The sequence below is a fragment of the Hydra vulgaris genome, chromosome 05, assembly GCF_038396675.1.
Source record: "Hydra vulgaris chromosome 05, alternate assembly HydraT2T_AEP".
Lineage (NCBI taxonomy): Eukaryota > Metazoa > Cnidaria > Hydrozoa > Anthoathecata > Hydridae > Hydra > Hydra vulgaris.
Window position 1 is genome coordinate 14,762,501 of NC_088924.1, and position 25,000 is coordinate 14,787,500.

The 25,000-nt window shown below is 28.7% G+C and overlaps 2 protein-coding genes across 2 annotated transcripts in view; one reads left to right on the forward strand and one right to left on the reverse strand.

The window, feature by feature from the left end:
* LOC136080611 (uncharacterized) overlaps window positions 1–25,000 on the forward strand; it is a 129,393-nt gene that overhangs the window by 14,283 nt on the left and 90,110 nt on the right. The gene's annotated exons all lie outside the window — the stretch shown is intronic.
* On the reverse strand, window positions 627–3,491 carry LOC136080610 (uncharacterized). The gene is made up of 4 exons (XM_065797471.1): window positions 3,259–3,491; window positions 1,353–2,358; window positions 870–1,200; window positions 627–758 (listed from the first exon to the last, which is right to left on the reverse strand). The coding sequence occupies exons 2-3, from the start codon at window positions 1,804–1,806 to the stop codon at window positions 872–874; spliced, it is 783 nt and encodes a 260-aa protein (XP_065653543.1). The 5' UTR covers window positions 1,807–2,358; window positions 3,259–3,491; the 3' UTR covers window positions 627–758; window positions 870–871.

The window sequence follows — 25,000 nt, forward strand, 5'->3', positions numbered from 1 at the left end:
AAATACAGTTGAAATACAGTTGAAAAATACAGTTATTCTAAATCACTATCAGTGAGATCAGTGACACTGTCCTTGCTGCCCTTGCGACTACTACTAGCACTGCTATAAGCTACGCTAGTAGAACTATCACTAGCTTCAGTATTAAATAAATCTTTAGATGCATCATATATAGGGTTATTTTTCATTGGTGATTTTTTCATTGGTGATTCAAGTACAAGTTTCCTTTTTTTAGCTCTTTGTAGTAGACTTTGAGACTGTGATTCATTTGGTTTCAAAAAACTTTTCATTTTTGTCTGTTTGGTTGATTGGGTTTGTGTAGATGGAGATGGTTGAGGTTGAGTCTGAGAAGGTGATGGTAGAGGTTGAGTCTGTGAAGTTAATGGTAGAGGTTGATCTTGTGAGGTGGATGGTAGAGGTTGATCTTGAGAGGTGGATGGTAGAGGTTGAGACTGATAGCCTGGTTCACCAGGGCATTCTTTGTCCCAGGACCTTATTTTTGATTTGACTAGTGGAAAGTTTTCTTTTATGAACATTATTTTTTGAAGGGTCTCTGGCTTCATATTGTGTCTTTTATCACTAATAATATTTCCTCCTAATGAAAATAGCCTTTCTGAAGAGCATGAAGTCACTGGTGGACACAAGTACTTCCTTGCCATAGCAGCTAGTAATGGCAGTTCCTTTTGATTGACCTTCCACCATTCCAAAACCTTCACATCCTTAGCTGGCTTTTGCATAGACAAGTACCTCTTAAATTCCATCTAAAAAAAAAATTTGAATTTGAATTTACCGCAAAGAATCGAAAAAATATTTATAAGTATCGGAAATATTTATAAGAATCGAAATTATTATTAATAAAAATGAATATCTACCTTTAGAGGAGGCTCTGATGGTCCTGCCAAATTTCCATGGCCATTCTCTCAAAATCATCAATATCTTCATCTAAGTTTGACTGTGCAGAAGGTAATGAAGCCTCATAAGCCTCATTGTATTCTCTGGTAGTTGGATGATTGTCTACCAGTTGGTCTATTATTCCATCTAAATGATCTTTGTTGCCCTTGATTAATGTGATAGAATAACCTCTATAAAATGGATCAAACACACTTGCAAGATTAAAGTCATTAACTTCAGTGCCTTTATCTGGAATCCTAGTTTCCAAGTATTCTATAAACCTGGTCATTGCATCTTTAGCAATTCTTGAACCTGGAAAAGAAAAAAAAATATAAATAATCAAAATTGCATAATTTGTTGATAATTATTCGAAAGAATCGAAAGAATCAAAAGAATCAAAATTTGTTGATAATTATCGAAAATATTAGTAAGAATCGAAAGAATCACAAAAAAATATTTTTTACCTGAAGTATTTTGTGTAACTGTCCTATGGCACATAGTAATCAATGAAAAGAGGTGTTGCTGGATCTTGTGAACTGTAGGTGTTTTATCTGAGGACCAAATCTCTGAGTATTCTTGACATTTTGCCAAGAAAGGATGAAGTTCTGCAATTACTTGAAAATCTTCATCACTTGGTATAAGTATTGTCAAGTTTGCATTCAGGCTGTTATCTCTGACAGACTTCAAACCTTGCTCATTTCTTAACACTGACTTGAACAGCATTGCATTTGAATTCCATCTTGTTTGCACTGGTTGGATTAGCTTGATTGGATTACACCCTAGAGATTCACATTCTTGTTTGATTTCATACCAATCCTTAGTGCTTTGATGTGTCCTTTGAGCAAGTCTCTTGCACTTATCAACAATTACCTTAACCTCACCATTTTCTAATGTGTCTTTCAAACAATTGTTCAACATGTGATCAATACACACCAATTGCTTGTCCAATTAAGTTGATAAACTGACAGCTGCCTTCATGTTAGCTGCACCATCAGTCACACATGTTCTTTCTAGGTCAGGCCTTGCCAAGACTTCATGTTTTGAAATCATAGTGTCTAATCCTTTGGCAAGTAAAGGACCTGTTTTCCTATTTAAATGAGCCTGGCAGTCCAAACTGTACTTTTTCAACTCAAAATCACTGTTGATGTAATGGAGTGCGAGAGATTCAAAAGCATCACCATTTTTTGCAGTCCAACCATCTGATGTAAAAGCTACACTTTCACATTCTGGTACTTCTTCCTCAAGTTGATTGGTTATTGCCTTTTCAACATAATGATGAATCATGTCAAGCTTTGTTGTAGCAAGTGTTTTTGGTGTTTTTATGATTGCTTTTGGTGCCAAATAGTTCAAGAGCAACTTCATTCCTGGAGTTTCCACAATATTGAAAGGAAGATTTGACATGATGCAGGCCAGAGTGAGAACTGCATCAAAATCAAGCTGACAGCTGCTTTGTGAATCCCATTTAGTTATCTGAAATAATAAAAAAAATGTAAAATATCGAAAGGAATCAAAATTATCGAAATTACCGCAAGGAATCGAAATTACGTTAAACAAGACCTGACAACCTAATATATATGGGTAAGTGAAAAAAATGCGGTAGTGGTGTAGTGGTAGAGCGCTCACTTCATAAGCGAGAGGTTCCGAGTTCGATCCCCACCACGTCCCTGGTAGTACCGCGCTCAACTTGTTTCTCCGCGCAGCGGCCTTGTTCGTCAAGTGTCGTGTTTTGGAGTTATAGAGTTGAGAGAGGGTTATAACCACAATTAAGTAGCCTCCTCGTCTTTAGTGGCTTTCGGGCCTTGGGGAGGTGATTTAATAAAAAAAAAAAATAAAAAAAAATTTGTTGCAGTTTCTAGAGACAGTGCTAATCACTCTATCTATTAAAACAAAGAAGTTTAAAGTTAAAAGCCTTTAAAGTTTTGAAACGTTTGAAAAACACGTGTTTACTAAATCTACATGCACGTGTTAGGTGACAGGTCAAATCAAAAACTTTAAACCTCAATAATTTTGTTAGTATTGAGTTTAGAGCAAAAAGGACATTAATTTAACATTTTATTAATTTACAGAGTTATTAAACTTTAAAGTATATTATAAATTTGGAAAAGGGCTCAAAAGTTTCTAATTGAATATAAAAATAGATTTCTAACATTAGTTTCATCAAAATCAAGCCCGAATTGGTAAATGGAGGAAAAAAAAATTTTCTGCATGGCCCAAACGGCGCCCAAAAGAACCGAGTTTTTTTGGAAGAAATATTTTTTCTCAATTTACCAATTTGGGCTTGATTTTGATTCGAATATTTACAAATAAAAACGGTAAAATGTTATAAAAACGATTATTTAAGCTACTAAAAAATTACAATATTTTTCTCACCTTAACATACTCATCCAGAGTTACTTGAAGTTTTTCATGACCACCTTGCTGATTGGATGGTGGAGACTTTTTACTAAGGTTATCCACCCTTTTTTTACTAGTAGTTGTGGCTGGAAAGAAACCTCTCAAGCTTGAAGATCTATCAAGCTCCTTTTCAACTTCCTCCCTGTCAGCAGCCAGTTGCACTACCTTGTCATTCTTTGCCTTAAGATAAGCTTTGGCTTGAATGGGATCTGTATAAAAAAAGATTTAATTTAAATAATTATAGGTATAGGAATCGAAATTACCGAAATAATTGAAAATACTGAAAAGAATCGAAAAAGTTGAAATAACTCCTATAGATGGCGCTATATTAAATTAAATGTAACAAACAGTATTACTGTTAGCAGTTACTGTATAATAAATAATAATCAGTGCTTATGTTTATTTAATTATTCAGAACTATTGTTATTTTTTTATTTTTTTATAAAGTAAATCTTTACTTAATATTAACTTAAATTGCAAAAATTCTGAAAATATTAAAAAGAATCGAAATTACCGAAAAAATTGAAAAAACATTACTTACCCTTAATGTTTACTCATTCCTGATGTACTTCCATGGCAGCAAGTTAACACTGCTTGAGATTGATTACAACTTGATTTATAAGTTTTCTTTTTGGTGACAGAATTCACTGTCACTTCTGGTAGTTAGGTAAAGTAATTCCAAATTGCATTATTAACTTGAGACATTGTTGTAAATTGTAATGTTGTTGTTGTTTGTAAGAGTTGTTTGTGAAACAATAAATTGTAACTGATTAGATTTTCACAAAACCCCACTATTTATACTGGTAAAGGGGAATCCCTAAGGGGAGGTAAATTAAATTTGAATGAATTTGAATTTAATTTCGCACGCCATTATTAAAACGTATTTGTAATAAAAACGATTCTTTACAATAAAAACGATTTTTTAATTAATAATTGAAGTTTACCGTTTTTATTACAAAGAATCGAAATTACCGAAATAATTGAAAATATTGAAAAGAATCGAAAATATTGATTATAACGGAAGTATATTATTAAAAAAAAGGTGAGTAATCAATTTACGGTTCTTTTCGATTCCTATTCTGATAAAGAACCGATAACTTCGGTTCTTTGCGATTCCTTTTTTTATAAGGAACCGATAACTTCGGTTCTTTTCGATTCCTATTCTGATAAAGAACCGAAACCGAATCGAAATTCTGATAAAGAACCGAAACCGAAATCGAAATTCCTTTCGATTCCCCGAAAAATACCGAAGAACCGAAGAACCGTTTTTCGGGAACTTCAGTCCTTAAACTACAATGTCAGCAACTAGCTGGAACTTTTTCATATAATAATCAACAGCTTCAGAATCATTTTCTTTTCTAGTCCAGTAAGAAATAGTAATACCCTTTCTGTGTTTTTCTTAAGTTTTACTATTCTGCTATTGTGCAAGACTGTCATTGCTGTATCGGAATCATATCATTCATAATTATTATTGATATAGTATGCATTAAATATATAATATATTATAGTATATATTTAATATATACTATAACATATTATATTAAATATATAATATACTATAAATATAATATACTAGAAATAGTATATTAAATTTAATATACTATAAATATATTATGTATGTATATATATTTTCAGGCAATTATTAGTATATTTCTAATATATGATATATTCTAAATACATAAAAAAGCAATATTATATTATTATATGATATAAAGCTTTTTAAAAATGTAATAATGTGATTAAACTGAGCAAAAAACATGTATTATTGATTTGAAATATAATAAAAATGTTATTTTTATATTGATACTTTATAAATGTAATATTAGTACTTATATCACAAAATCATTGTATAGAAAAATCACATAAATTTTTTAATAATAATTATTATTGGTTATAAAAACGAATATTTAATATCCTTCAGTACCACCCCCCCCTCCCCTTAACCCCAAACAGAAGTCGGAAAAACAAAATTTAGGTACCAAAAGTGAGGGTAAAAATAGGGTATCTGCTAGTTAAAATAAATTCTTGAAATTTGGCATGTGCATAGAAAATGTATAAACTTAAAAAATAATAAAAAAAAATTAAAAAAAGATAATATCTTCAACATTTACTAAGCACAAGAAGTACAACACACTTTTTGATATCAATAAATAACAATTTAACTTTCGTCAATATAATAAAAAAAATAATCTTTAAAAAAGTTCAACTATTCTACTTTTAAAAAAACTTCTAAGTTAATATAAAATTCTAAAAAAATATGCTACAAAACACCATCCTACCATACAACTTAAACGCCAAGTTCTAAAAACGTGGAACAGTTTTTTTTTACTTTTAACAGTTAGATAAATTTAGCAGAGAACCCCAGTTTTTTATATACTAAAACATCTTTATCTTGTTTGTATCATTTTTGAATCAACAATTCTATTATCTTTATAATTATTTCATTCTATCAAAAATATACAAATGATAATTACTAAGTAAAATTTTAAATATGTTGTTGCTACTCAGAAAAATTTTTTTTATCTTAAGGCCGTCACTATTTTTAAAATTGTAATATTTGTATTTGACACTGCGCTTGTGTATAATAACTTTCTACATCTAAACGACCATGAAACAAGGTCGATGTAAAAAAAACAACGTAATTAACGATTTAATGGGAAAAAACAAAAATTAATTACGGCTTAAAGAAAAAACATCAATAAAACGGATATTTGTCGTCCTTAAAAAACTCGAAAAAGTTAAACAAATATTTTACAAACCTTGGCCCAAACCTTGTTAAAAAAATTATAACCACACCGAATTCATTTTAAGTATCTCTTAAATCTTTAAATGGCGCAGTTCTGTAAGAAGCTACTTTTCTCTTAAAGTGTATGAAACAACTTTTTCTTTTATTTAAAAAAGAATAAATCACCTGGCTTTGATGACGTTTCTATTGATATAGTTACCTCAAACAAAAATTATATTTCAAGACCTCTGATTTATATTATAAAACTTTAAATAAATGAAGGGATTTTCCTGGAAGCATTAAAGTTGGCAAAAGTATGCAAAATTTACAAAAACAATGATCAATCAGAAATCTTTAATTATAGATCTGTATGAGAATTTGAATTAAGGAATGTCAATAAATTGTTAAAGGTCAATAAACTCTCATTCTATGTAAAAACAACAAAATTTATTCCGTAAAAAATTACAAGACGAAATTGCTTTAAAATTATGATTTGGTTTTAATGATAAATTAATTGGAAAAAGTGAGTCAATAAAGTTCTAAGAAATTCTTACTGATAAAAAATTATCGTGACTTTCCCACAGTAATTGTTTTTTATCAAAAATTAGTAAAGCAAATGGTTTGATGTAACGAATTTGTCCATATGTAAAATTAGAAAGTCTGAAACTATTTTACTGTTTCAAGTTGAACCCGTGTCAGAATTTATTTCACCAAATTTGCTTAGATCCACTTCTGGAATAACCAGAAGCAACTTGTCCAATTTTTCAGCATGAAATACATACAGCCGAACCAGTTGAAAAAAAATACATTACGTTTTATGTCCATCGAATAACAGAAAAAGAGTTGTTGAATGTGCTGAGCGAAATAACAATTGGATGAGCCTGGCGCAAATTTTAGGTGTCAAGTATAAGAAGCATACAATTGGGTTTGCAGCGGAAATTCAAATTTTATTGGAAGGGGTGGTTTTAAACCAAAAATATAACTGAGGATCAAATCGAAGTAACGCAAACACGGATTGAAAGTGACTATCAATTGACATTGATGGCCATCAAAACAGAAATATTAAGGCAATTTAATATTAGCGTCAGCACAACAACAAACGCTAATTACCTTGAAGACAGATTGTTTCATTAAAAAAAAAATCACAAGGAGCCTTGTTAAATGAACAGTAATGAAAACAAGCAAAAAAAGAGCTGAATATGTTAGGAACGCCAACGAACATATCATTAGATAGTTTGGTTGGATGAAACAAAATGAAAAAATAAGAATAAAAATCCATGTAAGTGTACATATGGGCAATTCCTATATATGCAAGGCTAACATAAAATGCCCACATATGCAGGAGTAACATAAAAGTATTTCATACGCTCATTGGGAATGTGAAATACTTTTACTCCTTCACAGTTTGATTTACTGGAGTTATCTCGTTTGCGTATATAGCCGTCGAAATGCCTTTTTTATTTTATTGGTAGTATATCATTATTTTATTGAAAACTAACCCATAGAGCCACCATGGCCAAAATAGGATGCAACCTTAATCTACAAGGTTAAGTTTTGCAACAAAATTCAATATAAAAAGTACTTTATTTTGAACTTTTCTTCTCTACAACTATTATGTCTCAATGTCATCTTACGATTTCTTATTTACAACTTTTATGTTTTAAATTACATCTTACATTTGTAAATTACAACTTTTATCTTCTCAATCACATCTGACATTATATTAATAGACTACATTATATTAGTAGTTTAATAGAATTTAATAATAATTTATAGTTTTACATGCACAGAAATCCTACTTATTTGAATAGGATTTCTGTACATATAAAACTATAGGATATTATTCATTCGTTGTCTTATCAGTTAAAAATTCCTATAAGATATTGGAACAAGATTGAAAAGGATTCCAGTACAATAATATCTATTAGGTATTGTTCATTCAGTGTCTAATAAAACATTGAATGAAAAATATCTTAAAGTTTTATATATGCAGTAATCCTATTCAATCCTGTTTAAAATTTTATCGGATTGTCTTTTGCAGTTTTGCAAAATCAACATAATATTGATTAAGTCAGCAAGTCAGTTATTGTTACTAATCACATCAATTGTTATTGTTATTAAAATAATGTACTATGTAACGAGAGTTTTCTTAAAAACATCAACGTTTCGTTTTGCAAGCTTTCATCATTGCAATTAGCAATATTTGCTTTTCTGAACATAGCATAATTTTTCCTTGGATATCGCTTAGCTAAGATCTCTGAAAATAAAAATATGAACAATAGTTGTATACTATATTCATTATACAAAACAAAGAGAAATAGTGTTGCCAAATAAAGTACTATAATATCAATGCTTATTATGTCCTGAACCTTCTGTTTCATACTAGATATTGATATTATAATATCAATACCTAATATATCTTGAACCTATAGCGTGTTAGCTATAGGAGAAAAGAGTGTTTTTTGACATTGTAGAAGATTGGCGCTAAACAAAGTAATGTTGTAGGTGAGCTACTAGATTTATCAGAATTTAAAAAGTTCAGTGCTTCATTTTTTAAAGGAATGGATTGAGTATCCAAGGATGAGTAAGAATGGATTTAAAAGAGATAGTAATAATCAATTTTTTCCTTCAATTGGTTAACATTTCAATAAGTTTTTGTACATCTAAATATGATATATATATATATATATATATATATATATATATATATATATATATATATATATATATATATATATATATATATATACATATATATAAACTTTAAAACAACCCACCCGAAACTCGGTAAATGATAAAGATTTTCGTTTTAGTAGACAGTTTAGTATTTGAAAGACTAAGTTGATTTTCATAGACTTATTAAATTAGATTAGACCTAATCCCGTTTTCAAGGTTTACTGCTTTACAAAAACAGCAAACCAATAGGCTAATAAATAAATTATAACAAAATTTTGGGTGAGTTGTTTTAAAGTCCACCACACATACACACAGATATATATATATATATATATATATATATATATATATATATATATATATATATATATATATATATATATATATATATATAAAATTTATTATTATTATTACTGTTATCATTATTAATACATAGAATTCCATACCACATTTGCTTTAATATGGATTTCATCAGTTATATGCTTACCCGGCTTTAATTTCTTTTCCAATTTTTTTTTCCAATGCAAGCTAATGTTTTATTTTCAGATTCAGAGTCATTTAATGAATAAAGACAAAAATATTTTTTATTTTAAACATAAAAACTGTTATTTAAATAAATTTCAATTTATATTTCAAATGAATAATAAAGTCTTATGTATACTTTGCAAAAGCAACATTATTTTAAATAATCCAAAATTAGTTTAACAAGCTTGTTTGTCTCTTTTTTCAAACTTTCAGCCCTCTTTCGAATATTATATCCTTTGTCAAGTGTTTTTAAAAAAAACCAGAAACGCTCCTAAAATTAAAAAAACAATAATAAACTTTTGAAAAAATTATATATATTGTTTTGATATTTTACATAATTTTGTAAATGATTTTTTGTTGTTGTTACAACATGTTGTTGTTGTCATGTTGCAAATGAAATTGTATAATTTTAAAAACTTTTACCTTTTATTAACTTGTATTTCACGTTAATGCAATTTTTATACCTTTTATATTATTTAAATACATCTACTTTTAAAATACAAATTTTTGATTTGTATTATCAATATTACTTTATTAAGTTACTAAGTCAAAGAGTTATTTCACTTAATTTTTTCGTGGCCATTAATACTAATTAGTATTAGTAATATTATTATATAATAATATTATAATTATTAGTACTGATTAGCGTTAATCTTAGTAACACTAATTAGTCAGGCTATTAGAAATAATGGCTGAAGAAAATGAAAAATTTATCTTGCTAAATTTAGATGTTAAAAACCTTACTGTGCTTTAAAGCACAGTAAGCTTTTTATGATGAAGAAATAAACCTCAGTTTCTTCAATTATTGCCATAATGTGCGTAATGATTAGGCATGTACCTAAAATCTTATGGACCAAAAATAAATATCGAGATTACATACCTAACATGCTGTATTGTTTTTAAAAATGCTCATTTTCCAGATATTCCATCTTTACTAAAAAAAATTTTGAACTCTATGAACCACAAATGCATTCTTTTCTCCAAGGGCCTTTATAGTCGTTGTCTATTTAAGAAATGTTATAAAAACTTTTTAATAAAAAATTTTGAATAAATTTACCATAAAATTAAAAAATAAAATTACTTAAAAAAGACGAATTAAAAAGCTTTTTTTTAAAAGATAAGACTCTTTTGCTGCCACAACCCATTCTTGGCTTGTGGTAGCATTTATCCACACTGCACTTATTGAGATTTTTTTTATATACAAAAAGCCTCTTTTCGTGAAAAGTGAATTACAACGAAAAACAGGGAATTCAGATGTTTGCACAAAATATGTAAGATTTTTTTAAATTTAACTTGGAAATAAAAAATATATAGAAAAATATTTAGGTGGGGTCAATAATGTTTTATATACTATGCAAGGTATTATTAAATAGTATGTAATAATACCTTACAACTATGTAAGGTATTATTAAGTAAGTTTACAACTAAAAGTTTACAACTAAATACCTGTAAGGTATTATTGCTCCTATTTAAACATCTTTTTTTTTTTAATTTCTAACTTAGTTTATGAAGGTCATTTCCTATGAATAAAAAGATTTATCAATTCGCCCAAAAACAAAATTTTATCCAAGTTCTAGCTTATAAAATTTAAACCATTTCTTACATGATGATGAATATTTATTTTGAATATGGTAGTATATTGCCCTCTTAACCATTATAGAATGTTAAAATAAAGAACACAATAAAAAAACAATATATGGTGTTTAGGTTTCTCCTTCTATGCAATAAAATAATCTGCAAGTGTTCATCCTTACAACAAAACAGCCAACTCTTAGACCTCTTAGAATATTATATATGTCAACAAATAAAACTATTAACATTCAAAATAAAAATCAAGAAAGTATAAAATTTTAGAGTTATTTATTTAGATAAATCTTAGAGTTACATATATATTAGAACAAAAATTTTAATTAACTTTTTATCACGATGTTTTATTTTGAAGTTTTACTTCCTTTATATCAAACTCTTCTATCAATGACGTATGACATAAGCTGAATACCTTCTACTCCAACACTCGTATCATGTTCACCACTATCAATCAGAGATGCTAATGTATTTATGAACTAAGTTTGATGAACATCTAACTTCCATTTTCATCGACATAACATATTGGAACTCTGAAAAAATAATTAAAGGACCAAAAATGTTCATACTTGTAAATAATATGATTATTGCCAGGCTAATTTTTTCTTTATAGGTTACAAAATTAAAGGGGAGTTAATTAGTAAAAACACTATGATTACTTAAAATATTATTATAAATTTGACTTTAGGTAATTAAAACACAATAACCGAAAATCATTTAATTTTAAAATGATGTAAATGCGTTGAAACAAGTTTTTAATTTATATTTACTAGACATCAGTTCTTTAAACCATGTGAATTTAATGCGTTAATATTTAATTTTTATTTTTATTAAATTTTACGCAACAATCTAAACGTGAATGAAACAGATCGTGAACCATTGTGCATGGAATTACTAAATGCAAATTAAAAACAACAACAACAGTATTTCCTCTAAACCCTAATCTTTAGATCAATATTGTTTTTGTGGGATTCAATAGAATGAACTTTATTGTTTTTCTTTTAATGACAAATGTTGATTTACTCGTGCCAAAGAAATGATTTTAGTTAGGTACGTGACATAAAATTTGTAAATTGTTTAAAGATACTTAATTTTCAACCGTTATATATCGTTGGAAAGAGATTTAATACAGTATTTTAAAGGTGAGAAAAAACAATTATCAAAATCGAACAATGTAAAAAAAACTTATTTTTAAATTGTTTAAAGATACTTAATTTTCAACCGTTATATATCGTTGGAAAGAGATTTAATACAGTATTTTAAAGGTGAGAAAAAACAATTATCAAAATCGAACAATGTAAAAAAAACTTATGAGGCTTTAAGAAACAAACTTTTGATATACAGGATTGTTGAAGAAACTGTCATCAAAACAAAGTTATTTTCTTCACTTAAATTGTTATAACTTTGTCAATTCTTATTTAAATGCTTATAACTTGGTATCAAATGATAGATGTAAGTGAGAGAGCTTCAAATGTAAATTGTCACCGGGTGTATTAAGGGAGCTAGAGAGGACACCGAACCACCATCTAAAAAATTTTTTTGTTTTAATTTATAAGTTTTATATACAAAAAATTGTTTTTATTTTATTTGTTCTAGACCAAAAGCAAATATAAATGGTCTATCTTATAGTTTAGGGTGGATGCGGTGGCAAGGTTCTTATACTTTAACGTTATATTAAAATAAGTGAAACTCGTATGAAAAGATGATATTAAATTTTACTACATTACAACATATATAAGAGCGTGGTGCATACACTAACTTAGTGGATGGAGTGTTTAACCCATTCTCCTTAACCCCCCCCCCCCCCCCCCAACATATCTAATAAAAACAAAAAATTTATAAACAAAATTTTTATTAATGTATATGATTCCAAATAAAAAAATTGTGAATTTGGCCCTAGTAACTTTTGTCCCCTGATATTACCAAAAGTGCTAGAAATAAGAAGCAGAGCTGCGCTACTGTTTTTGCTGTCCAAAATTGCATACTTCTTTACCTAATTATCTAGAAAATATTTCAATAATAAAAATATTTGTATTAATTAATCTAAAATGAAGATATTAATAAAAAAATTTAAAATAATTTAAAATAAAATATTAAATAATATTAAAATAAAATAAATTTAAAAATTTATTTAATAATATAAATAAATTTAAAATAAAATAAAAACTTAAAATAAAAGCATTCTATTATGTTGCAAGATATTTTAAAGTTTCATCCATCATATTCTTCTTTCCCCTCCAAATCAAAAATAAATTAAATTTAAAAAAGAAAAAAAGATATAGTTTGAAATAAAAATTACAATTAATCTATGATATGAAAATTTGTTGGTTAACCTATCCAGATCATTTAGCCATTTGAAACTTAAAAATTTATAAAAATTCTATTAAAATGCAAATTATAATCCAATGTCTGATTCTTAAACTTGCGATACTCTTTTTGCAAGCTACAAAACTTGCTGTACCATATTTGCAAGCTACAAAACATACGGTACTCCTTTTGAAAGCTACAAAACTTGATGTACCATATTAGCAAGCTATAAAAACTTACAGTACTGCTTACGCAAGCTACAGAACATGGTGTACCATAAATGCAAGCTATAAAATTTGTTGTACCATAATTGAAAGTAATTTTTTTTGCTAGCTAAAAGACTTGCTGTACACTATAAGCAAGCTACAAAACCTGCGGTACTTCTTTTGCAAGCTAAAAAACTTGAAATACTCCTTTTGCAAGCTACAAAACTTGCAGTATTTCTTTTTGCAATCTATCAAACTCGTAAAACTCCTTTTGCAAGCAACAAAATTTGGTGAACCATATTTGAAAACTATAAAACTTGCGGTAGGCCTTTTCGCAAGATACAAAACTTGCTGTACCAAATTTGCAAACTAAACATCTTGCGGCACTCTTTTTGCAGGCAAAAAAACTTGCTGCACAATTTTTGCAAGCTACAAAACTTGCAGTACTTCTTTTGCAAGCTACAAAACTTGCGGTACTGCTGTTTCAAACTACGAAATTTGTGGTACTCCTTTTTCAAGCTTAAAAACTTGCAGTACCATATGTATAAGTTAAAAAACTTGCGTTACTCTTTTTGCAAGCTTCAAAACTTGATATACCATATACGCAAACTACAAAACTTGCGGTACTATCTTTGCAACAAATAAAACTTGCTGTATCTAATTTTCAAGGTAAAATTCTGTGGTATTTCTTTTTGCATGACACAAAACATGGTGTATCATATTTGTAAGCTACAAAGCTTGCAATAGTCCTGGTGTACCATATTTTCAGGCTAAAAAACTTGCCCTACTTTTATTTGCAAACTACAAAAGTTGCAGTACCATATATGCAAGCTACAAAACTTTCGGTACTTCTGTTGAAGGCTAAAAAACTTATGGTACTTTTTTTTTAAGCTACAAAATTGTTGTACTATATTTGCAAGCTACAAAATTTGCTGTATTTCATTTTATAAGCCACAAAACTTGCTGTACCATATTTGCAAGCCACCAAAACTTGCTGTACCATATTTGCTACAAAACTTGCGGTTCTTCTTCTTGCAAGCTACGAAAATTGCTGTAACATTTATGCCAATTATAAAACTTGCTGTACCGTTTTTGCAAGCTAAAAAACTTGTAATACTACTTTTACAAGCTGAAAAACTTGCGGTACTTCCATTGCAAACAATAAAACTTACCGTCCTATATTTGCAAGCTACAAAATTTGCGGTATTTGTTTTGAAAGCAACAAGATTTGCTGTCCCATATTTTGTAGCTACAAAACTTGTGGCATTTCTTTTTACAAGCTACGATGCTTGCTGTACCATATTTGCAAACTACAAAATTTGCAACATTTCTTTTGCAAGCTAAATCATCTGGTGTACCATATTTGCAAGCTATAAAATTTAGGGTATCATATTTGTAAGCATCAAAACTTGCGGTACTACTTTTATAAGCTAAAAACCTGTACCATAATTGAAAGCTACAAAACTTGAGGTACCTCTTCTTGTAAGCTATAAAACTTGATGCACCATACATGCAAGCTGCAAAACTGCCTTACTTTTTTTGCAATCTACAAAACTTGCAGTACACCTTTTGAAAGCTAAAAAACTTGCTGTACTCTTTTTACAAGCTGCAAAACATTTTGTACCATATTTGTAAGCTAGAAACTTTGCTGTACCATATTTTCAAACTAAAAAACTTGCGGTACTCCTATTGCAATTCATAAAACTTGTTGTACCATGTTTGCATTTTTAAAAACTTAGATACTGCTTTTATTAGCTACAAAACTTGGTGCACAATTTTTAAAAGATAAAAAACTTGGTGTACCATGTTTGCTTGCTAAAAAACTCGAGGTACTCTATTTGCAATCTACAAAACTTCCTCTACCATAAATGCAAACTGTAAAAATTACCTTACTGGTTTTGCAAGCGCCAAAACTTGCTGTACTATATTTACAAGTTACAAGACTTACGGAATATCCTATTGCAAACTACAAAACCTGTTGTACTCCTTTTGCAAGTAACAAAACTTGCTGTATTATATTTGCAAGTAACAAAACTTGCTACATTATATTTGGAAGCTTCATAACTTGTAGTACTTCTTTTTGCATACTTTTGTACCATATTTGCAAGTTACAAAACTTGTGGTATTTCTTTTGCAAGCTACTAAACTTGCTGTATTATATTTACAACCTGTACCGTATTTGCAAATAAAAAAACTTGCCTTACTGTTTTTGCAAGCGAAAAAACTTGTTGTACCATATTTGTAAGCTATAAAACTTGCGGTAGCTTTTTAGAAATTTTTAATAACATAATAATAGTTAAAAATTGTTATATATTATATAAATTATTGTTTTTTTCAAGTATAAATTATAAAAATTAATAATAAATCAGCATATAAATTCTTCATATATTAAATTATAGAAAACTTTATTTTTTTTGTTAAAAAATTTGCAGCAAGGTGTAATTTTTTTCATATTATATGCAACACCTTTAATACCTGTTTCATCTTGTTTACATCTTGTTTACACCTTTAATACCTGTTTCATCATGTTGTCTCTTGTTCACTTTTTCTAATCTTTTTTCATAAATAACTTTGAACAGTCTTTGAATTGTTGGTAACATGCCATTCGTGACAGAGTTTTCTTCGATCAATTCTTTAAGACAAATCTAACTTATCAAGTTGATTGGTAAATAAGTTTTCATATAAGTTTATCAATTTTCTGGTAGTTAATAGACACAGCTACCCTCTAACTTTCTTATTTGATTTTTATCAATTTTTTGGCATTTAAACAACAGTCTACCAGTAATCTTTGCTTGAACTTTATTATGTTGTAGTCAAGTTCTCATTCTTTTTTTTACGTGTTATGTAAATAAACCATTTAACTACTTTTCCTCTAGACAACTCCTCAAGATTTTTAAGATGATCTATAGTCCTCTTCTCTTTGGATCTTAATTTGATAGATAAATATACAACTTGTTGCATTGGGGCATTGTCTTTTGGCATCACTAAACATACCAGTTAATTTGTCGCTATCTATATTGTGATGCTTTGCACTAGCTATACCTTTTTGAGTGCTGCTGTAATGGAAAGTGAGAAATATCTTAAACTGATGAGTCAAGACTTCTTCAACTGTATTAAGACAAGCAGAAATCATTATAACAAGTTGGTCATCAATGGGGCACAAAGTTGTAATAAATTTTAAAATATTTGGGACAAGTATTGTCTCAAAAAAATCCACTGTTCTGCAAAATATTGCAGCTGAATTAGGTTTGCAATAAGTAATTTCTTTTAAAATATTTTATACTACTTGGATACCTGGGACTCAAAACATCCATCATTAGCTGTTACATAAAACTTAGTCATCCATGGTCCACTGAGAAAATTTATTAAATACAGGGACAAACCTGTTTTAGTGCCGCTGGAGCGGTATGAATGCCCAAAAATAAGCGCCCCAAAATTATTTTATGTTTTAATTTTTCCTTTGCTTTTTTATTAAAAATAGAAAAAAAAATTTTCGGTTTTAAATGCAGTAGTATATAAATAATTTTCAGTTTATTTTAGCCACTTCATTTTTTCTTTCGGACGATAAAATGAATTAAAAAGCAATTGCTTTTTTCACGTAAGTGTCCTTCGGTTACTAATTGAATGTTTTAAAAAAAACGAATTACGAAACTTAATTTTAAAAACTTGTTTTAAAATTTTATATCAATGGAATGTATAAAAAGTTTGCTTTTTCAAAAGAAAGAACAATTTTAAAACATCTATTTATAGTAAAACTAACTTTTGTTTGTAGAAAGTTATGAGTGAACATAGTCATAAAAAGAATAGTCTGGAAATGCAGGCCGTTTTGAATTGTTTTCATCGTTTAAGTTGAAAACCGGGTGGTCCGCGTAAATAAGGTGCAAAACAAACTTTAATGATGGCTGAAAGTTCAGAAGATTTGAATCATTTTGAGCCCATTTTTAAGTTGCATCTCAAGATTGATGTTGAGTTGCATCTCAACATCATGTAGCATTTTGCATGTAGGTATGCTTTTAGCATATTTTATAGTCGCATCATGTTTTCAGGTATTTATGAGGAAGAATACTATCAACAGTATATATTTATTTTATTTACTGCTAAATATCAAGAAAGCGATGATTTGCCTGAGCACAAACTTGTTAACACGCGTAACAAATCAGGCTGGTGAAAAATGAAAATTGAAGCAATATGTATTTTTATTACTACTAAAACAACCTTTAAGAATATGGTTGGTAAGCTTACTAAGACTTATAAACCTATAAGTCTATCAATAAAAAATCAAAAAAACAGAATAAAATGGGACTGAAAATGGCTTTGACTTTTGAATTTATTCCATACGATAACTAATATTCCTAATATCAAAAAAACTGTCAATCATTGAGCCTAAGTTAGCTGTAGCAAAAGCATCTGAAGATTCATAGTTAAGAAGGACTTTACTAACAGTAGTGCAAAGAACTTGAGCTGCAATTTAACGTTCATAATAGAATAAGATGATAACTTAATGTGTTCATAAGTTAATTTTGGAAGTATATGTAAACCACATGTTTGGCCTTCTTTAAAAATATCTGCTATGTGACTCAGTTTCTTGTTGTTTTGAGAAGATGTGGAGAGTAAGATACAAAATATATATACCTTTCAGGAAAATGTAGATTCATAGTTTTATATGCGACATCTGCATCCTTTTTATGATTAAAATTAGATAATTGTGAATGCATTTAAAATTTTATGGTTAGGAGCAGCACCTTCACAAGTTGTTGCCGTAACTTTTAACTTGCATTCCAGTTCACATATACCAACAGATTTCTAAAATTATGGAAAAATTTGGGCTGTATACACTTACATACACATGAATAAGTTAACACTTAGCTTACTTCTATTAACTTTGTGTTTTTCAAAATGTCTCTCACATACATGTAAGATTCACTAACAATTTGTTTTCTTAAAGCTGAATTAATCAAACGATCTTTTGTGATAATCTCTATCAATTTTGTTCTCTATTGAACATTATAATCTGTAACTCTGACCTTTAGGAAGACAGAATGCGAATAACGAGAAGTAGTACAACTATATAATGAACAATTTGCTGCATGAATTGTTGTTTTTTTTTTACACTTTTATTTAAACTCTTTATAAAAAATTGTTTGGTTTGCACCTTAAAGTAGGCTGGGTTTTATTTTTATTTATTTTTATATAACCCAGTTATATAAAAATAAATAAAAATATAAAGTAGTTTTTCCATTGATATTAATCAACGGAAAAACTATTGTTCCCAGGCCGTGTTTCCAGACTATTCATTTTTTATGACTATGGAGTGAGCTGCTTTTGATAATAAATGAACCAAAGTAAAAAATTTCAGTCTATCACACAAAATATCACGCAAATTTAATTTTTAAATGAATGAACTTTTGAGCTTTCTATTTTAGCTTACGTGAGGAAAACGAAAAAACGAAACGTAAACTTTTTCAGAAAGTTTTGTTTCTTTTCCATATTCTTTTTACTAATAATAAAAATAACGATTACAATAACTTTTTTTTGTTATTTTTAGACTTTAATGTTTTTAATGTTTAAGAAAATTTATAGTAAATGTAAGTTATTTTATTACACGTAAATTTTTAAAATTATAGTTAATGAATAAAAAAAAAATATTTTTTTTTTAATCAAAAAACTATACATTTTAATAAATTACGTTTACCGTAATTATCGCAATTTTAATAATTTTTAATTTAAAAGGCGCCTTAAAATTACTTTAAAAATTATCAACCTTTAGTAAAAGTTAAATGAGCAGATTTGCTAATATTTAAATCAAAATTTTAAAATTAAATACGTTTATTAAATGTTTATATTTTTTATTCAAATAGTCATTTGAATACAAGACCTAAAACTATTTTGTTAATTTTACAAATATTACGCGATTTAATATATGTAAATGTATTATGTAATGTAAATATTGATTAAAAATTGTTTAAAGTATTTAAACATTTAATTTCTAATTGTTTAAAACCGGAGATGTAGTCAAGACAGTAAATGTCAAAACTAAGACATTTGGGCTCAAGATTAAGACCAAGACCAAGACTTAATGCTTCAAGTCCAAGACAAAGACATAAAAATTTAACCCAAGACCAAGACCAAGACTTTGAAAGTTTTTACAAAACCGGGATCAAGACTTAGATTTTAAGAAGTCCAACACAATAAAACTCATGCTTACACATATAAGGCGTAAACAGGTCCTATCTGTTGACCAGCTTCGCACCCTTTCTTTATTTATTAGGCTGGCGTAGATGTATTTATAATATATTGTTTCCAGTTTAGAATGTTGAATGCTGGATCTTCTTAACCCATTGCATGGGTTTTGCTTGTGTCTCTGTTTTTATGACTAGACAACACATTCTTTTTTTTTTATTCTTAATTTTTGTTATTTAGGTGCCCCAATAAGACCTAACGGTCTTGTCACAGAGCACCGCGGAAGTGCATTTAACCAGGAAGTTCACGCCTCCTTTCTTACCGTAACGTGAAAGTATGTCCAGATCTCGTTTCGAACATGGATCTCCTGCTTCTAAAGCAAGGGCTCTAACCACTGCGCCACGTGCACATTCTATTATTTCGCTATACAGCTCTAGAACTCAGTTTTATGGTTCTTAGGCCAACTGGTAGTCAGGTTTACCGAACTCTGACGAAGCTCTCAGTGAGACCGATTCTATCAACAGCTGTAAAATATTAGATAAATAACAGTGCCATGTTGCACATGGATGGTATCCCTATTCGTACTTTTGGTGTGTATTGTTGAGGCTACATTTAGAATCTTTGTTATGGCTTAGGGTTTATTAATAGAAATGAGGCAGTTGCTTGGACTATTAGATAGTGTACTGAGTAAGAACTATTTGTGCTTTAAGTCAAGTTCTTTAGTCAATTTAAAAAATGACTAAAGTATTAAAAACTATAAAACACAAAAACTGTCATAACCAAGTTCTCTAAAACTATAAAACACAAAACTCAAAAGCTATAAAACACAAATATTGTCATAAACAAGTTCTCTAAATCTATCAATCACTAATACTCGTGGTCTTTGAAGTAAATTTTCTTCTGTTGAGTCTTATTCACACTGAATGGCTCGGTTCTAATGTCAGTGACTCTCAACTTTGAGAAATTGAGAAAGGCATACAACTTTTGCCTTTCTCAATCTCTAACACAAATTCTAAACTTTCCGATTTGCTTTCCAAACAATCTGAATCATTTCCCTTCTCAATTTATGCCTTGCTTCTGATCCTAGTCAGTGCTCAGTTTCTTCACATTTACCCTTAGGTGTATCTGATTACGGTTTGATCTCGGAACTCTTACTGTGTTTTTTTTGTGATAGACTTTGGGTAGAAACCTTTTGTCTTCCTGGTGACAAATGTGCTACTTATGTAAATTTTTGGATTCAGGCTGGCATGGAATCTTTTATTCCCACTTGACAATTCTAAGTCAAGCCTCACTCAACTATATGGTTTTTCACTCATTATTCTGCTACAATTTCCTATCGTAACCATTACTTCCATATCAATTGCCAAAACAATTCTCCAGAAAACAGACGACTGCTTAATATTGCTAGAAACCACTGTAAAAAAGTTTTGTCTGACGCCAAAGTCCACACATCACGAAATCTTGTTTTTCATCTTAAAAATTAGGCTCCCAAGACTTCCGGAAAATCTTTAACAGTATCTATAATAAGGGCAAATCTGTCATTCCACCTCTCCTATATGGGTCAGATTTTGTTACTTCACCTAAAGACAAAGCTGTTTACTAAGAACTAAAGACAGAGCTGAGCTGTTTGTTAAAAACATTTTATCAATCTCATCTCTTGATTCCACTAATCATATTCTACCTGACATAGCCGAAAAACAGGTTGATCCATTACTTGACACTCGTATCAATCCATCTTCTGTATCTAAATTAATTTCCTGCTTAGGCTCTTCCACAGCTCATGGTCTAGACAATATACCTGTTATTTTATCAGCCATTTTGACATTTTAACAAAGGTATGCGTAAAGAAAAAGAATATACGTCTTTCTAGATTCGACTCGTCGCGTTGGTTTGACAAGGTTCTAACTGATTTTTTTTTATATTAGGAGAATAGCAAATCTCTTTTTTTAATGCCTAAATAAAAATATTTATATAACTATTCTTTATTTATTTATGCATTTTTATACACCAATCAAAAAAAGAATACATAAACAAATAAAAATATAATAATATAAATAGTCTTAATTAAACATTAAAAAAAAATTAAAAGATTCTTTTTTAAATTCTCCTAACATAAAAAAATTTCAGTTAGAGCCTTGTCTAACCAACGCGACGAACTCTCATTACGAACGGAAAGTTGCGGCGATCTACGGTTTGTTATTAATAACTAATCCATTCATTGAGTTGATGTTTTTTGTAAGAATCGAGAAAGTAAAAGACAGTAGAGGTCCAAGACCAAGACTTTAGGCTTCAAGACAAAACTAAAACAAGATAAACACAAATGATGATTATAAGTCATTGTCGCACCACCGGTGTTAACTAGGGAAGAAGGGTGGGTAAGGGGGGCGGTAATCTTAAGAACATCACCCCCCTCCCTCTCTCTCCTAACGTTGCCGAAAAAAAATCGTTATCCTCAAATAAACTCTAGGTTTGTCACTGAAATACCACAACCACTCTCATTTGTTTTAAAGCGGTTGCATTACAAAGAGCTTTTTGCAGAATTAGTTGTCAACTGAAACAGAAAATTGTTTCAGTGGTCAGATAATGTAGAAAATCAGTAGCGCTTCACAAAAATGAAACAATTATGGAAAAGAATGTGCAGTTGGTTTCCACAATACTGTGGAATAGAATCTCGCTGTAGTTTGTGAAAAAAAATCTTGTGAATTTATTTTGCCATCTTTAAACCTCATCTTGTTCATTGCTAACATAATTTTGATTGCCATGCAACCGTATCTGAACAATTTGAAACATTCTAGAGATTTCATCTCTAGATATTTCAAAACTTCGCGACATGAAATGGCAATTGTGTCTAAAGGGTGCAAATGTTAGTTTAGCTCATTCAAATTTAGGTATTACAAATTTTGGAAATAGCAAGCTGGTTAATTGATACTCTATCAGACATTGTGTTATATTTGATATGACTTATATATTATTATTATTAATATTATTATTATTATTGTTATTATTATTGACTACAACTATAATTATTATTATTATTATTATATATTAACTACAACATTTGTTTAAGAAAAAATAGTGACAATCTGAATAAATAAAAGCTAAATGATCAACTGCACCACATATATGGCTTTCATAATCAACAACTGTTCCACCTGGTAACTGGTCCAGAGCAATGACGTGACAGTTGTTTATAGATGTCAGACGAACGGTGTTGATATGAACACTTTTTGAGTTGTTGCATCAATTTCAAGAGTAAGATAAGAATCATTTATAAGCTATAAGATAAGCTCATTCTGCTGTTCTGCTATACTGCCAATTATTTTTTTATTTATTCAAATTCAATATTGAAAAAATAAAAAGTAAAATTTTTTTTTCATTTTCTCGATATCACAACAATTAGGAATACCCATAAAAGTTAACACCCTAATTTTTTGTTAGGAATAAACCAATGAAGTATGTGAATTGTACAGTTATTTATATGTGGTGTCTTGATAAAATTGTAAACTGATACTGTCAGTTAAAAATCAATTTAAAAGCAGGAAAATCTGAAACTAATCCTTTTTATATGTACAGTTTACTCTCGACTACTCGATATCTCAAACTTTTGCGTAACTTTATTTCCGGTCTCTTGCGCACTCATTTGAGCAAATATATATATATATATATATATATATATATATATATATATATATATATATATATATATATATATATATATATATATATATGTATATATATATATATATATATATATATATACACATATATACATATATATATATATATATATATATATATATATATATATATATATATATATATATATATATATATATATATATATATATATATATATATATGTTATATATATATGTTATATATGTGTATATATACATATACACACACACACACACACACACACACACACACACACACACACACACACACACACACATATATATATATACGTATATATGTTGATTAAAACAGTAATACTGAATTCGTCACTGACAAAATTAATAATCCTGCTCTAGAAAAAGTTTCTTTCAGGAGCGTAAGGCAAGCATATTTTTGTGCAGTTTCTTTTCAGAAACATATTCACATAGATATTCTTTGAAAGAAGAAAAGTTAAACTTAATTTTTTTATGACATTTATTTATGGTTTCTTAACCTTTTTTATGGATTGTTTTGCATCTGAAAGTTTTGTTGATATTCTCGCATGAATGTGTAGTCGAGAAAATGTTGATCCTTTTTTTTTAATTATTATTTAGATATATTTTTACATGCACATTCTATGCACATGCCAAATTTCAAGAAAAAATAAATGACAGCAGATAGTTTAATAGTGCTATATTATATATACTATATTTTTCAGGTAGCCCTAAGCAAACTTTTTGTTAATTATTCTTATGTATGAACCAATCGAAAACAAAAATATTTATTATGGCACCACCTAGCATTTAAAAAGATATTATTATTAAAAGTACTTTTATTAGCAAGTAATGCCTAAGATTTGTTGACTCAGCAAAAAGTTTAGGGGTAATACTTGACAATCAATTATCTTTAAAAACACAAATAAACAAGATTGTTAAAAACTGCTACAATATATTAAGCAAAATATCTCAAATAAAACAATTCTTATCGCAAAAAGATTTGTGCACCATAGTCTGTTCACTAATATTTGCACAGCTAGTTTATTGCATCTCCCTCTACTTTGGAATTGAAAAGTCAATGTTAAAAAAGCTGCAGTCTGTTCAAAATTGTGCACTGAGTCTGGTATTTAAAACTAGAATAGAAAATCATGTAAACGACTAGGAATTTAACAAATCGGCTGAAAAGTAGAAAAAGAACATATTTCAAGGTCCTTTTAATAATGCACAAATCTATTGTACTGGAAGCACCAACGTCATTATGCAATTTAATTCACTAGTCAATGTCAGAAAAAACACTAAAATTAAAGGAAACAAAATGCAGCAATCGTTTTGGTAATCGAGCATTATCCCACTATGGTTCTAAACTTTGGAATATACTTCCAATTATATTCCGTGACAAAACAAACAACTATTTAAAAGAAAAAACTTAAATCTTATTTAATGATGAATGGTGAACTATTCCACCAGAAAACTCTTAAATGTTAAATTAATATCTTTTAAACATTAATGTTAAATTTTTTAAACTTTTTTTTTTTTTACTTATATAATAATTTGTTGCACAGCTGAGCAAGTGTTTTATCCACTATTTTAGCAAAACACAGTAGATGTGGGTAAACATATGTATTTATTTATTATCCATTGATATTATTGGGGTAAACAACCGGGTGAGCTCAAATGGATCAAAATCAAATCTGCATAAATTACATAGAAAAATTAAAAGAATCTCTCCACGAACTTCTGTGCAATCTAATATTTATCTAAAGATAACCTTGTATAATTAATAGTAGTACATGTGACCATCTACTATTATTACACGATTATCTTCAGATGCAAAGATTAAAAAAGCCTATATCATTATAGAA

What these genes read in the sequence shown, in the direction of transcription:
- LOC136080610 (XM_065797471.1), bottom strand. Translation starts at nt 1,806, where the DNA reads ATGTTGAACAATTGTTTGAAAGACACATTAGAAAATGGTGAGGTTAAG. An exon ending in AGTTACACAAAATACTTCAG is followed by an intron (nt 1,201 to 1,352) that starts GTAAAAAATATT and finishes TTTCTTTTCCAG; the next exon opens with GTTCAAGAATTGCTAAAGAT.